This window comes from Desmodus rotundus, chromosome 12 (genome assembly GCF_022682495.2).
Source record: "Desmodus rotundus isolate HL8 chromosome 12, HLdesRot8A.1, whole genome shotgun sequence".
Lineage (NCBI taxonomy): Eukaryota > Metazoa > Chordata > Mammalia > Chiroptera > Phyllostomidae > Desmodus > Desmodus rotundus.
In genome coordinates this window covers 42849585-42864770 of record NC_071398.1, presented here as the reverse complement: position 1 = coordinate 42864770, position 15186 = coordinate 42849585, and the positions used below count along the sequence as shown (strand labels likewise).

The 15186-nt window shown below is 56.4% G+C and overlaps 2 protein-coding genes across 3 annotated transcripts in view; one reads left to right on the top strand and one right to left on the bottom strand.

The window, feature by feature from the left end:
- Positions 1 to 847: 847 nt before the first annotated feature.
- On the top strand, positions 848 to 10227 carry CKM (creatine kinase, M-type). The gene is made up of 8 exons (XM_024569448.3): positions 848 to 1004; positions 3081 to 3291; positions 4223 to 4377; positions 4887 to 5019; positions 7178 to 7349; positions 8393 to 8516; positions 8986 to 9175; positions 9688 to 10227. Exons 2-8 carry the CDS (start codon positions 3099 to 3101, stop codon positions 9864 to 9866), a joined length of 1146 nt encoding a protein of 381 aa, XP_024425216.1. The 5' UTR covers positions 848 to 1004; positions 3081 to 3098; the 3' UTR covers positions 9867 to 10227.
- A 2896-nt stretch (positions 10228 to 13123) lies between these two features.
- The window catches only part of MARK4 (microtubule affinity regulating kinase 4), a 30212-nt gene continuing 28149 nt past the window's right edge, over positions 13124 to 15186 (bottom strand). For both annotated transcript variants that reach the window (XM_053915302.1, XM_045202917.2), the window contains one exon: positions 13124 to 14136. In XM_053915302.1, coding sequence (XP_053771277.1) covers positions 14072 to 14136 — 65 coding nt within the window. In that variant the 3' untranslated portion in view covers positions 13124 to 14071. The remainder of the gene's footprint in view (positions 14137 to 15186) is intronic.

Sequence of the window (15186 nt, the reverse complement as noted above, 5' to 3'; positions counted from 1 at the left end):
CCGCCCGCCGCCCTTCCTCAGGGGGTGGGGACAGCCTCCCGGCCACCGCTGCCCTTGTAAGGAGGCGAGACCGGGGGACACCCGAGACGCCTGGTTATAATTAACCTGGACACGTGGCGACCCACCCCCTAACACCTGCCCCACCCCGGCCCCCCCTCCTCATACTCAGCGCCCGGGGTCTGGGCCCTAGCAGAGGCAGCGAAACGCATGCTAAAAATAAACTCCCGTCCTGGGCGAGTCCTTCCCTGTCCCCTCCACGGCGGAAATCTCCCTGCGTCACTGTCACCAGCCGGGACAGAGTGGGAGGGCGACCACAGCCTCCAACCCCGCCTTGAGTTTGAACCTCGACTCAGCCGAGCCTCAGTTTCCACCCGCCCCACCCCCACCCAAGGAGAAAAGTACATCTCAGCGCAGGCTTGCAGGGGCTGCGTTAAATTCCGACCTTGGCCTTTGGCGGGTGCTCCCTATAGTTGGGTGACAGTGGGCAAGTCACACAGCCTTTCTGGAAAACCGGATACCTAGCGCTCCTGGGGCCATTGCACGATTTCCCCAGGGCCAGGGCTCACCACCCGCAGGTTTGCCCTGGTCAAGGCCATTGGGGGCTGAGGAGAAGCCTGGACACAGGAGGGGGACAGGGGAGGATGTCTTCTCCATGCCTGGGCCGGTTCCTGCAACTGTCCTGTGTCCCTGGCTGGAGGCCAGCTGTTCCCGCCAGCCCGACTCAGCACTTGGTCAGGGGATCAGCCTGGTGGGGCTGCCCTGGGGCGGCCCATAGAAGGCCATGGGGCTGGGTGCAAGGCATGCCTGGGTTCAGAGTGGGCACAGTGCCCGGGCAGCGAGGTGAGAGGCTCAGCTGCCCTTCAGCCCCGCTCTCTGGAGACAGCCCCTCCCAGCCAATAGCACAGCCCAGGCCCCACCTATATAAGGCCAGGGCTGCAGGCTCTTCCTTTGGGTCAGTGTTGCCTTCCCGGTACGGACAGCCCCTTTCAACGCAGCCCAGACAGGTACTGCCCGCAGGGGGTCGGGTGGGGTCGGGAGTGGGGGCTCCCGTGGGTGCCGGAGGCTGGCCTGGCTGTGGAAGGGGGCTTGCATGTCTGCACCCCCATCCTCCTGCACACAGGCAGGTCAGTGTGTGGGAACGTTGACCTTGTGTCTGGGAGGCCCCCCCCCAACCTGTGAGCCCCTAGCCCCTGCTGGGACGTGTGGCCTTTGTGGCACAGGGTCCTGGAGAGGGACCTGGAGATGAAAGGAGCCCTGACAGCTGCCAGCTGTCCCCCACTGCGAGGGGCTGTGGGCCTGGTGCGTATTTATGAGGGTTTGTCACCAGAACCGGGCACCACGGCCGTGGGAGGTGTCTCTGCGTCACCTGTCGGGCTCTGTGAGCCGGCGCTTGCGGGGTCTTTGCATGTGTGACCATGTGGGTCCCTGTTGTGTCTCACAACAGTGAGACCTTGTGTCTGCCTGTCTGTGGCTCCTGCGTGGGTGCCTACATCCTGGGTGTGTCCCTGAGCTTGGAGGTGTGTGTGTGTCTGGGGCTATTTTTGCTTGTGTCTCTTGGGCTCACCCACCCCGTCTCAGTGCCCTCTCCCGGCTTGTCCCTAGCAGGGGTGGGGGTGGGTACACCCTAGGAAGGGGGGTTTCTGGGCAGGAAGCCCTTGAGCCCCGAGGCCCCATGCATGTCCTCCCAGCCTCCCTGGCCCACCTGTCTCCGGCTTGCTGACTTGGTGCAAGCCGAGCCCCTGGAATGTGGGGCGTGCAGAGGGAGCATGGCAGCTGGGTTCGGGGGGGAGAGGAGTCTGCCAGACTCTAAAAATAATCTCCCACACTGGACAGCAGCTCCAAACATCTTTTATGGCTTCCCAGCCCCCTGGCCTGATGCCTCAGCCTGTAGCTTACCCTGGTCCCAGCCTTCCCACCCTCCTACCTGCCCCCAATCCCTGGAGATGGGGGTGAGCGCCCCATGCCTACCATCACTGCCGAAGGGTCCTTCCTTTCTGGGTCTTGTGAATAAAAGTAATAATAACGATAACAGCAGCCACTCCCCAGGTACGACTCCACGCCAGGGCCTGCGCTCAGGCAGCCACGTGCCCGAACTCAAAGAATCCTCCCGGCCACCCTATGGGGAAGGCTCCATTCACAGGTGACAGAGGCTCAGAGAGGCTGAGCAACTGGCCTGAGGTCACACGGCAGCGGAACGGCATGGGTGGGATTTAAACCTAGTTCTGTTAACCCCAGAGGCTGAGTTTTTCTTGCCAACAGAGCCCTGCGGGAGTCGTCAGCGCGTAGAGGTGGGTGCAGCCACCCAGCCCTCCCTTCCACCCTGCCCCTCAGCCCTTGACTGGGCACGCAAGAGATCATCCCCTCTCTGCTCACACTCCTTCCCAGCAGCACCCTCCACCTGCTCGCCAGCTCCCCACACAGGCCCTGAAAACAGCGACAACAGCAGTAACAGTAGCTGGGCAAAATAAGCTGCTGTGTGGCCGGTACTCTTCCAAGTGCTTAAACCCTCCCAACATTCCCGTGGGGCAAGTGCCAGTATAACTCCCATTTTACAGAGCAGTCATCTGAAGCCCAGAGAGGTGAAGCAACTTGCCCGAGGTCACAGAGCGTGTTGTAAGTGGCAGAGCTGGGGTTCATACCCAGGCTATCTGATTCTAGAACCTACATTCTTTTTTTTAATGTTTTTAATTAATTTATTTTTAGAGGGGAAGGGAGGGAGAAAGAGAGGGAGAGAAACATCAATGTGTGGTTGCCTCTTGCGAGCCCCCTACTGGGAATGGAACCAGCGACCCCTTGTTTCACAGGCCGGCGCTCCATCCATTGAGCCACACCAGCCAGGGCTAGAACCTACATCGTTACCCATGCCACGATTACGACTCCAACCTGATGTGCCAGAGCTGGGATTCTGACCCAAGACTCCTGATGCACCCTGTCAAAATGCAGGGGCTCAGAGAGGGGACCCTCTTGCTCCCAGTCCCCCGGCATAGGAGTCAGGACTGGCCCTCAGGCTGGCCTGGCTGAAAGCCTCGCTGATCTCCACTGGAGGGGAGCTAACCTCCCCCTCCTCCGCTTCCCACCAGGCCCCCCACGCCGCCACCATGCCATTCGGTAACACCCACAACAAGTTCAAGCTGAACTACAAGCCCGAGGAGGAGTACCCTGACCTCAGCAAGCACAACAACCACATGGCCAAGGTGCTGACCCTTGACCTCTACAAGAAGCTGCGGGACAAGGAGACTCCCTCTGGTTTCACACTGGACGATGTCATCCAGACGGGTGTGGACAACCCAGGTGAGTCTTCCTGGTGGAGCATCACAGGGACTAGAAGGGGGGTCGGCTTGGGAGGTGGCCCCTCAGGCCTCCGTCCCACCTTCTTGGGCCTCAGTTTCCCCATCTGTAAAGTGGGGACCTATTCATGGGGCTGTTATAACAAAGAAATGAGCCCTTATGTGGTAGGGTCTAGGGACACGACCTGGCACATAGCAAGCCACTCGATAAACGTCCACGAGTGTAATGGGAGACCCCCAGAAAGTCCTTTCACCTCCCTGGGCCTCAGTTTCCTCACCAGAGAACGGCCCCGTGTTGGGATAGCACAGGAGCCGAAGCTCCTACAGCGCCAACATGGCGCCCAGCGTGGGGCGAGCGCTCGGACTCGGGCGGGGGGGGGGGGGGGGGTCACTGGCTCTGCGGTCCCTGCTCCCAGGACACCCGCCAGTGTGAGCGGACCTGGCCGCAGGGCTGCAGGGTCCAGCCTTAGCCTCCAGCTCTGTCGCATGATGTAGGAGAGGGGCCCTCTGTCTCCGGGCCACGGTTTCCCCGCCTGGGAAGTAAGAGGGTCTCGCAGGTCTCTTACTATGTTTGGAAGCTGACCGTCTAAGGTCCTGACAAATCCTGACAAAGAATCCTGAAGATTCTTTGATTTTAGGACTCTGAAGTGGTAATATTTTTAGTACCTTGTAACTGGCCCCCAGAGACTCTCCCTTCTCCTTCGCCCCGCCCCCCCGGTAGTCTTCCTCCACCCCCAGGCCAGCCTGACCCTTCCCAACCTTCCCTCCTGTTTCACCACCCCTGTCAGTTCTGACCCAGGGGTCTGGAACGAGCCCCTGCTGAGACACATTTGTACATGCACACACATACATGTGCACACACAGTCTACACGCACCCAGGAGGCCAGGCCTTCCTTGGTGGGCACGAGCACCTCTAACGTCACCCGCCTCCCCAGGTCACCCGTTCATCATGACCGTGGGCTGTGTGGCTGGGGACGAGGAGTCCTACGAGGTGTTCAAGGACCTCTTCGACCCCATCATCCAGGACCGGCATGGGGGCTACAAACCCACCGACAAGCACAAGACCGACCTCAACCATGAGAACCTCAAGGTCGGCTGCCCCAGGGGAGGGGATGGGAGGGGAAGGATGGGGGAGAGAGCAGAGGGGTGGGGAGGAGAGAGGGAAAAGGACTGAGGTGGGAAGGGCACTCAGAGATGCAGAGATACAGAGATAAACAGAGATGCAGAGAAACACAGGAAGAGGGACAGAGAGCAGACAGACAAGGAGACGGAGGGACAGAAGGAGGGAGGGAGGGTGGGGAAGAGAGAGAGAGAGAAGCAGGCACAAAACAAGGAGAAACGGGGTGGACAGAGTCAGAGCTGGGAGGAGAGACGGAGAGAGGGGTGAAGAGAGACAGAAATGAGGGAGAAGAGAGGTGTGGAGGAAAACACAGGGCAGAGGAGATGGGAGAGGGACAGAGATGGAGAGAGAGGTGGCAGGGAGGGAGGTGGGGACACAGACCAGTGGGGAAGGAAGAGCCAAGGGAAGCAGCAGAGAGCCAGAGGGAAGTGGGAGGATCTGGGGGAAGTGGGAGGCCCTGACATGCCCCGGCCCTCCAGGGTGGAGACGACCTGGACCCCAACTACGTGTTCAGCAGCCGCGTCCGCACTGGCAGAAGCATCAAGGGCTACACGCTGCCCCCCCACTGCTCCCGCGGGGAGCGCCGGGCCGTGGAGAAGCTCTCCGTGGAAGGTGAGAGCCCCCGCACTGCTGGGGTCACCCAGCTCTGGCTCTCCTCCTTCCTGGGCACATCTCTGGGCCTCCTTGGATCCCTGTTTTCTAAAACGCAGACGTTGCCTGGTGAATCCTGGGTGCCTGGTGGGCGACAGCTGGCTGCATGACTCCTGGTGGAGGTCTTGGAAGGGAGCTGCCCAGCCTCGAGGTGCCCTGAGCAGATCCAGGCGGGCACATGGTTGCTCCGGGGTCCTCACATCCAGCCAGCCAGCCAGCCGTCCAGCCAGCATTGATGGTTGATCTGGTCCTGTGTGGGGAGCTGGGACTCCCATGGTGAATAAGACAGACAATGTTGCTGCTGTCACAGAGCTGTCAGCCTGGTGGGGAGATGAGAGGAAACACAGGAGCCAGCAAAAGAAGAAGATAATTCCAAAATGCCATGAAGCCAAGAAACAAGGGGTGTGGCAGAGAATGACTGAGTGTGTGGTTGGGAAGAAGCTACCTAAAGGAGGAATTGAGCCCTGACTGGTGTAGCTCAGTGGATTGAGTGTGGGCCTTCGAAGCAAAGGGTTGCAGGTTCGATTCCCAGTCAGGGCACATACCTGGGTTGCAGGCCAGGTTCCCAGTAAGGGGCGTGCAAGAGGCAACACACATTGATGTTTCTCACCCTCTCTTTCTCCCTCCTTTACCCTCTCTCTAAAAATAAGATAAATACATTAAAAAGGAGGAGTTGAGACCTGATTGATAAGAAGGAGCCTACCTTGGGAAGAATCCAGCAGGCAGAACAGCAAGTGCAAAGACCCTGAGGTGGGGAGGAAGAGCAAGGAAACCACTGTGGCAGGAGCCGAGTGGGCGAGGAGATGAGCTCAGAGATGAGCTCAGAGGGGCATGGGTGGTCAGGTTGAGCAGAGCCTTGTGGGCTGTCAAGAGGGCTTTGGCTTTGGCTTTGATTCTGAGGGAGATGGAAGCCATGGGAGGGTGGTGAGCTGAGGAAGGACAGGTTCAGATTTACATGGAGCCCTCTGGCTGCTGGGTGGGGAACAGAGTGTGGGCAGAGGTAGGAGCAGAGAGGCCGTGAGGGGTCAACCACAGGAGTCCAGGCGAAGGGCGAGGGATAGTAATGGGATGGGGAGAAAGCGTATGTTTTGGAGGTAACACCATCCGAACTCATGGCATTCTGATAAATGTTCAGCCACAACAACAAAACAGCTGTGATTGGCAGCAACTGCCAATTTCTGTGGTGTAAATTCTCCTACCATGGCTGATCTTAAGCTATGACATGACATCGTACAGAGACGGGACGAGGGGTACAGTGGCACACCATGCTATACCATCTCCACCACACAGCTATGATAGGTGAAGATGACTTCAAGAACAGAGATAATAATAAAGATAGTAAAATAATTAGGAATGATAGTTTTGAGTATTTATTACCTTTGTTTTAAATATAATTTTAAAAATATTTTTAAGGTTTTATTTATTTATTATTAGAGAGAGGGGAAGGGAGAGAGACAGAGAGGGAGAGAAACATCAATGTGTGGTTGTCCCCACTGGAGACCTGGCCTGCAACCCAGGCATGTGCCCTGACTGGGAATCGAACCAGCGACCCTTTGGTTCACAGCCTGCGCTCAATCCACTGAACTACACTAGCCAGGGCTTTGTTAAATATAATTTAATTTGTAAGATTACATAAATAATTTTTAATAATATAGTATATGATATATAACACATAGCATACAATATATAAACATGAATTATACAAATATACATATATACAAATATATTTTACACATAATATATATTTACTATACATACGAATATATATAAATAATGTATATGCTACATTATAATAACTTTCATTGATGGCCCCCACCTTCCTGAGACTGACTCTCTGCCTTGCTGGCTGGGAAGAGCGGGCGCCAGCCCACCGACGTTGGCAGGTGGACTGGACGTGAGGGGGAGGGGAGAATCATGTTTTCCTGAGCACAGGAGGGGAGGGGCACGTTTCGGGGGTCATGAACTTGGGTTTAGACACCTTTAGTATTTGGGCGCCTTTAGGACCTACACGGGGCCACAGCACAAACCCTTTAGGGGCAGCAGTGTGGGGTCCCATGGGCCTCCACAGCCTGCTTTAGGGGGGCCAGGCTGCTGACCCCTCCTTCGTGTGGCCTCTCAGCCCTCAACAGCCTGACTGGAGAGTTCAAGGGGAAGTACTACCCTCTGAAGAGCATGACGGAGCAGGAGCAGCAGCAGCTCATTGACGACCACTTCCTGTTTGACAAGCCCGTGTCCCCACTGCTGCTGGCCTCAGGCATGGCCCGGGACTGGCCCGACGCCCGTGGCATCTGGTGAGACCCCTGTCCCAAGGCCTCCCCTCCCTCCAGCCTCCTCAAGTCCTCCCATGATCCTCCTCATTCCTCCACCAAAGTCAAGATCACATTATGTTTCCAAGAACCAGAATGGACCTCGCCCTCCACCCTGGCCAACCCTGTGGTCTGTGTGTCCCATTTGGGGAAACTTGGACCAGGGAGGTGTCGGTTAGGAATTTAGACTTGAATGACAGTGTCTGGGTTCAAATCCCAATGCTGCTACTTACTAGCTGTGTGTCCTTGGGCACGTTAGTTAACATGTCTCCGCCCTAGTTTCCCCAGCTATAAAGTAGACATCACAGTAATCCATAGCTGTTGGGGTTCTTATGAGGACTGATGAGTTCATATATGTAAATTACCAAAAACAGTGCCTCCTGTATAGTAAGTTCTCAGTCCCTCTTGGCTATTAGTATGATCTTTCTTACTAACTATGGTCACGAGTTGGGCTTTCTGTAAATCTTTGAATCCCTGATTCTGATAGTCAACGATTTAAGAAGGTTTCGTGAACCTAGGTTTCAAGTGACTGGGAGAGTGTAGGTTCCAAGATTTACAGATAGGATGACTCTAAGATTTCAAGATTTTAAGATTTTTAGGTTCTAAAGTTTCACTGATTTCAGATTCTGTGATAGTATGGTTTCAAACATTTCCACATTTGAAAGTTTTATCATTCTAACTAAGACTCTGTGTCTGAGATGTAACAATGTGATAGGAAGGTTCTCTGGTCCAGAGACCAGAAGAACCTGTATCAGTCTTGACTCCAAGCTTCTGACTCCAAGATTCTAAGAGTCTATAATTTAATGCTGTTCAGATTGAGACCCTAAAAGTCCTTGTTCCCAAGATTCGAGATTTCACAGATCCTGTGACGTTAGTCTACAGGTGTAAGCTTCTGCGATTCTGAGGAAGCAGATGCCACCACCTCGTGCCCCTCAGCCCACTGCCCTCTAGCGGTGGGATTTGTGAAAGGGCGGGAATGGGGTCCCCATGAAGCTGATTCCTTGGTCTCTTGCTGCACCCCACCTTAGGCATAATGACAACAAGACCTTCCTGGTGTGGGTGAACGAGGAGGATCATCTCCGCGTCATCTCCATGCAAAAGGGGGGCAACATGAAGGAGGTTTTCCGCCGCTTCTGCGTGGGGCTGCAGAAGGTGGGTGCCTGCCCTGGAGACTGACTTCTGATTCCACTCTAGACTCCCCACCCACTTCCCAAGGCTCCTCCCCCCCGAACCTGGCCCCTCCCACATACTCCCAACCTCTTCCCCAAGGTCACGCCCCTTGCCAACCAGGCTCCTCCCAATCCTGTCCAAGCTCCAAACCCCGAGGCATGTTCCAAGGCCCCGCCTCCGGGGAACTCGGTTCCACCTCTACATGCAAGCCCCGCCCCTAAGAACCCCAAACGTTCTCAAGCTCCGCCCTCTCAGAATCCTGAGTTTGCTGTGTGTCGGTCCCTTCCCTTCAGAACCTCATCCCTGCATGTTTCCTTGCCGCGCCCTCTCAGAGCCCTGCCCCAACCCACATCCTCAAGCCCTGCCCCTTCGAACTCCGTCCGGGTTTTGGGTGTACTTGGAGGCACCGGCTGACGCTGACTTGACCCCTGGTCCTCTCATCCTACTTCAGATTGAGGAGATCTTCAAGAAGGCCGGCCACCCCTTCATGTGGAACGAGCATTTGGGCTACGTGCTCACCTGCCCATCCAACCTGGGCACCGGGCTGCGTGGGGGCGTACATGTAAAGTTGGCACACCTGAGCAAGCACCCCAAGTTCGAGGAGATCCTAAACCGTCTGCGCCTGCAGAAGCGGGGCACAGGTGCGGCCCGCCTCCCCGCCCACGACGTCGGGGGCAGGATGGGGAGGTGGGGTATTCCCGCCAGTTCTGGGGTCGGCAAGGGTGCCCTCTGTGAGCCTCAGTTCCTTCCTCTGCAAATGGACATCAAAACGCCTTATCACATAGGAGTCAATATGATATCATCATAGTTCCAAAATACACATTGTGTAATGTCCCCGCCCCCCTAGGGGTCTCAGTTTCCCAACTGTAAACAGGAAGATGGTCAGGATTAGACCCCAGACAGCCTGGGGCTCCAGAGCTCACTCTCTCACCCACCACGCTATATTTTCGTGTCGGGTGGTGGAGCGGTGAGATAACTAAAGCCGGAGATGTGGGTCGGCGAAAAGCCTTTTAGGAGGCTCTGCGTGCACGTAACGTGTGACACAGTAAGCACTTAATACACGCGGCTGTCGCGGTTGGCACGGGCGCGGCGTCCCGGGCGCCGCTCCTGCACCTCTGCTGCCTCTTCACGCCGCTGCTTTCTGCTCCCGCAGGTGGCGTGGACACAGCCGCCGTGGGCTCAGTCTTCGACGTGTCCAACGCCGATCGTCTGGGCTCGTCCGAGGTAGCGCAGGTGCAGCTGGTAGTGGATGGCGTAAAGCTCATGGTGGAGATGGAGAAGAAGCTGGAAAAGGGCCAGTCCATCGACGACATGATCCCCGCCCAGAAGTAGACTCCCAGTCTGCCCGCCGCCGACTGCGGGAGCCCCAGCCGAAGGGAAGGCCGGGCCCAATGGAGACACGCCCCTTCATCCCTTACCCCGCCCCTTTTCCCGGGAGGCCGGCCTACGCTGGTTCGATCAACCCGGGGCCCTATCCACCCTTCTTGGCGGTCCAATTCCAACCAGAGTTCCAACCAGTGGGCTCCATCCTCTGGGTTCTGGCCATTGAAAAACCTCCCTTACACCCTCCTCTCCTTTCCCCAGAGCTCCGCTCACCAGCAGGAGTTCTGGCTAAGGGAGAGTGCCCTACGTATCTGGAGCTCGCGCTTTTTTTTCCATTTAAAGCAACAAGTAAAAGCAATGGTGGCCTTAACTTTGTGTGCGATAGTTATTGAGCGGGGAGGTGGCATTTTTGTAATAGGCCGCTGTCTGACCTCGAGGTGGTTTGCCCTCTCTAGGCAAGTACTAGGCACGTCTTATCCCATCTCTAAAATGAGGCAAAGTTAGGGTACAGAGTGGAATCCAAAATTATAAGGCTCGATGGGGAATCTGAAACCCAGAGAGGTGTGGCCCAGTGCCAAATATCCAAGCCGAGGCCCTTCCCAACCTCGGCTCCTGATCACGCATGCTCAGATCTCAAACAGGGTCCACGCTGAGGGAGACACGCAGGCCAGAAGGGCAGGCTGAGACTTGAATTTGGCCCACAGGCTTTCAGTTTGAGACCTCACATGCGTTTCATCACATGTACCTCACTATGCTTTCCACTGGCCTTCTGTGAGGGCTGACTTCACCCCTCTGTAGCTGCTTCCAGCCTTTTCGACCGCACGTGCTTTGCTGAAGAAACTGCCAGTAGCTCGGACAGCTTCTAAAAAGCATTCCTATTATTTGCGACTCTTCAAGGTCAAACTGTGATGCATACCATTTGCTGAGGCTCATCTTTCCAGTTCTTTCCCCATATTCCTCTATGTGCTCTTTGGCTCCTTACACCCTGCAATCCCCACCCTGATGTCTTTGCTCAGGCTGTTTCCTCCCCCAGACAGGGGCTTGGGGCAGAGAATCCCCGTGGCGCCTTTAGGGACTTTGGAGAGTCTGGTTCCAGGAAGAAGCAAGAAGGAGAGGTTGAAGCCCAGGAATTACCCACAAATTCTGAGAGATTACTAAAATAGGAAGGTTAGGGGAGACCCCAAAGGTCTAGCCGTGCAGGGCCTGTCAGATGCCAGGACGCCCTTTACAATATTGTCCTCAACTGAAGATCCCCCCACTAATGCCAGCTCCACCCCCAGAGGCCACACAGACCACAGACACTACAGTGGGGGGACAGGTGGAACCAGTCAAGTCTGCAGTCCAAGCTGTCGGTCAGCTACTGTGCCCACCCTGCCCACTTTGAACCTTAAACCTTAAATCCACGCCTTCTCTTTCCACCTCTGGTGCTGCCCCTACCTCTTTCCTACTCTTCTGATCTGCCTCCTTCCCTCATTTCACAGCACAAACCTGCCCCTGCCTCTCCCTTGCTCACAGCCTTGCCATGCTCCCCAGTGCCCTTGGAAGAAGGCCCTGCCAACACCTCCAGCCTCCTGTCTCACCCTGAATCATAAGCCATTTGCTGAAAGACGTGTACTCTCTCTTGCTTCCCAGCCACTCAATTATACGTGCTGCTCCCTCACCTAGAACACAGGTACCACATCCCTCTTCCCCCTTGCGCTGCCCCATGCCCACCTAGCTTCTTCTTCCAGGAAGCCCTCCCTGGCTAGGGCAGGCTCCCCTCTCAGACTCCCCCATACCAGCCATGCCCAGTCTGGACTGGCACTGAGGGAGGACACAGCTGCCTCCTTCACTGGACTGTGAGCCCCGAAGGCTGGGCTGGTTCCTTCCAAGACATGCACTCCCCCCACTCCCCCCTTTTCTCTGCCCTCTGAACCATAAACACCTTGCAGCAGGTTGCTATTCTGGCCTCTGTGGTAAGACGGGAGTGCTGTTCTGCCCCATCCCCTGAATTTTTCAACCTTAACCCCCTTCATTTCTCACCTTTCCTATCAGCCTCATGAAGAACGCAAGGGTTGACTCTACCATGCCCCAGAGGAGCAACTGATGCACAGGGAAAGCTCTTCCCTGCATACAACCCTCCATGGCTCCCCAGTGGCCTGGGATATTAAGCCAGTTTGCTCACTTTGGCCCACAAGGTCATGGGTGAGCAAGACCTGCCTCCCTGTCCTCAGCTGCTTAAGTTTACTGAGCTCCCATGTCCCTGCCATTCAGGACTCCTCAACTTTTCTTATGGGGAATCACCCTTCAAGCCCAGCTCTAGGTACAGGCCTGGCCACCTGCATCTCAGTGATTGGTCGAGAAACGGTCACATGACTTATCTGGGCCAATTAGAGTCTGCCTTGGAACTTTTGCTGGAAGGTGGCAATGAGGAATGTCCTGCTGCGGAAACCAAGCTCGAGGAATGAAGGTTGGAAGTGCTGGGTCACTTTGCCATCAGGGAGTGTCTACTGGATAAAAAAGCCAGTATGCAACATGCTGAAAAGCAGCAGACATGAGATGGCCTGCCTCCTGGACCCAGCCATACCTGAAGTCAGGCCCCCTGGACCATTAAATAATGTAACCAAATAGCTTTTGCCTTAAGTGTAGATGGATTAGTCCTAATACAGCATCTCTTGCTAATTCTCCACCTGCCCCCAACATAGCAGCCACACTGAAGTTACCCACAGTTCTGTGAAGATATACGACACACCCCCACCTCCCAGGCCTTTGCCCAGGACATACGCAATACCTGGTCATCTTACTCATCCTTTAAAACCCAGCTCCACCATCTCTTCTGCAGTGCCTTCCCTAACCTCCTTTCTCTTCTGGGCTCCCCGAGGCCATCATTTCTCTAGTGTCTATGCCATGACCCATGTCCCCTGCAGGCAGGGCTCCCTGTGGCTCCATGTCCAGCACTGGGCCTGGCACGGAGTAGGCACTGGTCAATGACTGTTTATTGAATAAATGTACTACTGGAGTAAGAAGTGGCTTAGAGTCCAATATACCGCGTAGGTGAGCATGTGAGTGGTGAACGGGGGTCCCATATAGGAACTGGGCGCCTTGTGGACAAGGCCGATTTCTGCCCTGCCCTCTCCCACAATCATCCTTGCCCCTCTTACCCCACCACCCCCATTCTGCAGATGAGAAAACCGAGGCTTGGAGAGAAGCCACAGCCTAAACTCACCCTCCTCCTCTCATCTGCCTTGCGGGTGAGGGCAGGGAAGGAAAACCCCAGGGTCGGCATGGGGGAGGGGGGCTCTCCTAAGTTTATTGGATAAACAGGCTGCAGGTGAGGGGCAGACAGGAGGGTGGGGGTGTAATAACTTAAAAACCGGAGGCAACAGCGCCAGCTCCAGCTCCTTGAGAGATCTCTGCAGAGGGGAGGGCGTGGGGGTATTTACAAGGATTTGTACAAAGTGTCCCGCACCAACCTGGGGCAGGGAGTGGGGTTCGAGCATGGGGGGTGGGGAAGGGGAAGGAATCTGCCTCTCCAACCCCCCCACTCCCAGCCCCCCCCAATTCTCCAGTCTTCAGGCTCAGCAATCCTTCCTGCCCCTGCCCAAGGCCTGATTCGTGAACTATCGGGAGGAATGGAAGTGTCCTCAGTTTCCTTTCCTGCCCCTGCCCTGCCCCCAAAGTCTCCTCAGGTGCCCCATGGCAGGGTGCGGAGGGACAGGACTGGCTGGAGGCTCCAGGAGGTGCCTGCTCCCCCTGCTGAGCCTGCTCATTCTTCTCTCACGCCACATGTCCCGGAGAATAGCAGAGGAGACAGCCTTTGCCCCCCCACCCCGCCCCCCCGAATCCAATTCAGGGCAATTGGGGGGATAACAATGGAAGAATCCGCTCCCTGACCCCTTTCCCTCCTGTAGAACTGAAGGGGACAAGGAAGAGGAAGAGGAGGTGACTCAGGGCCGTGGTGGCTCAGAGCTCGAGGTCGTTGGAGATGCGGGTGACGAGGGTGCGGAAGGCCAGGGCGGTGCCCGCCACGCGGCGGAAGAGAACTCCCCGCAGGCCCGGCCGGGGCAGCTGGCAAACCTCCACTTCGAAGTGGGACAGGGGCTCGGGCCCGCCCGCACCCCCGTGCAGGCAGGCCAGCAGGAACGGCTGTGGCTGGCGGCAGCGGCAGCGGGCGGCCGCGGTGGCCTGGCGCAGAGCTGCCATCAGGGCCTCGGGCGGGCGCGAGCTGGTCAGCTTCACACTCCAGGGGAATCGGAGCAGCCGGGGGGCGGTTTCCGTTTGATCCCAAGGTAGATGGCAACTGAGGTGGGCAGATATGAGAGGTCACAGATGGGAGAAGAGAGAAAGGGGCCCCTACTGTTCCTGCTTCAGGAGGGATTCCTAGAGGTCCCCTCTGAACCTGTCTCCTCCTTTTAACCCCAGGAACGAACTTTCAGCTGGACATACAGACGCCCAGACATTTCCCAGCCTCCCCTGAAGCCGGGCAAGGCCTCATCTTCAAACTGGAGGCAGGTGGAAGTGACAGGCACGCAACTCCACACACGCCACCTCCTCCAGAGGACACTGCGTGCCCCGGCCTCTCACGCCCCCTGTCCTGTGAGCTGGACTCAGCTGCAGCACGAGCCAGACTCGACTGCGACGACGGCAAAGGGGCTCCAAGGGCTGGTGGTGCCAGGAGCCGGGTGCCCGAACCTCACGGGGCCGAGTGGCCCTGCTGGCCCAGCCCGGCCCCCTGGTTTGTGGGGAAGAGAAACTGATCCCTGTCTGTGCTTTGGGGTCTCTCTTCTCTGGCAGCCGGGCTTGTTTCTTAACGAATACATCCTTCTGGTAAGAACAGTCACTTTTCCCTTGAGGACCAAGCCTCCCCACTCTAGACCGGGGGGTTCTCATCTAGAAGCAGTACGGTCGTCCCCCCAGGAGGTAGTCGGACATTTCTGGGGGCTTTTAGGTTGTCACAGTGTCTTGGGATGGGAGCATTGTGGACATTTATTATGTTGTGTATGAGAAAGATCAGGGACGATACGTGGTCTGCAATGGGCAAGCGGGCCCTGCACAACACACAGACATCCTCCTTCAAGGCCAAGAGCGCTCCTTTTGAGAAGCACTGCAAATCCGGTCTTTCTGATTCAGATGGGGCTGACTCCACCTCTCAGTGCCAAGGGTGAGTGCCACTCAGTTCTGGCCAATGAGAGCATGCCATCTACCTGGCCACTGTAATTGGCTTAAGGATGACCAGATCTGACCAATCAGAGCATTCCACCTGTCTGGCCACAGGCATTGGTTGGACATGTGACCAAACCTAGCCAATGAGAGTCAGTTCTGGGACTTTTGTTAGAAGTGCTGGGGCAGC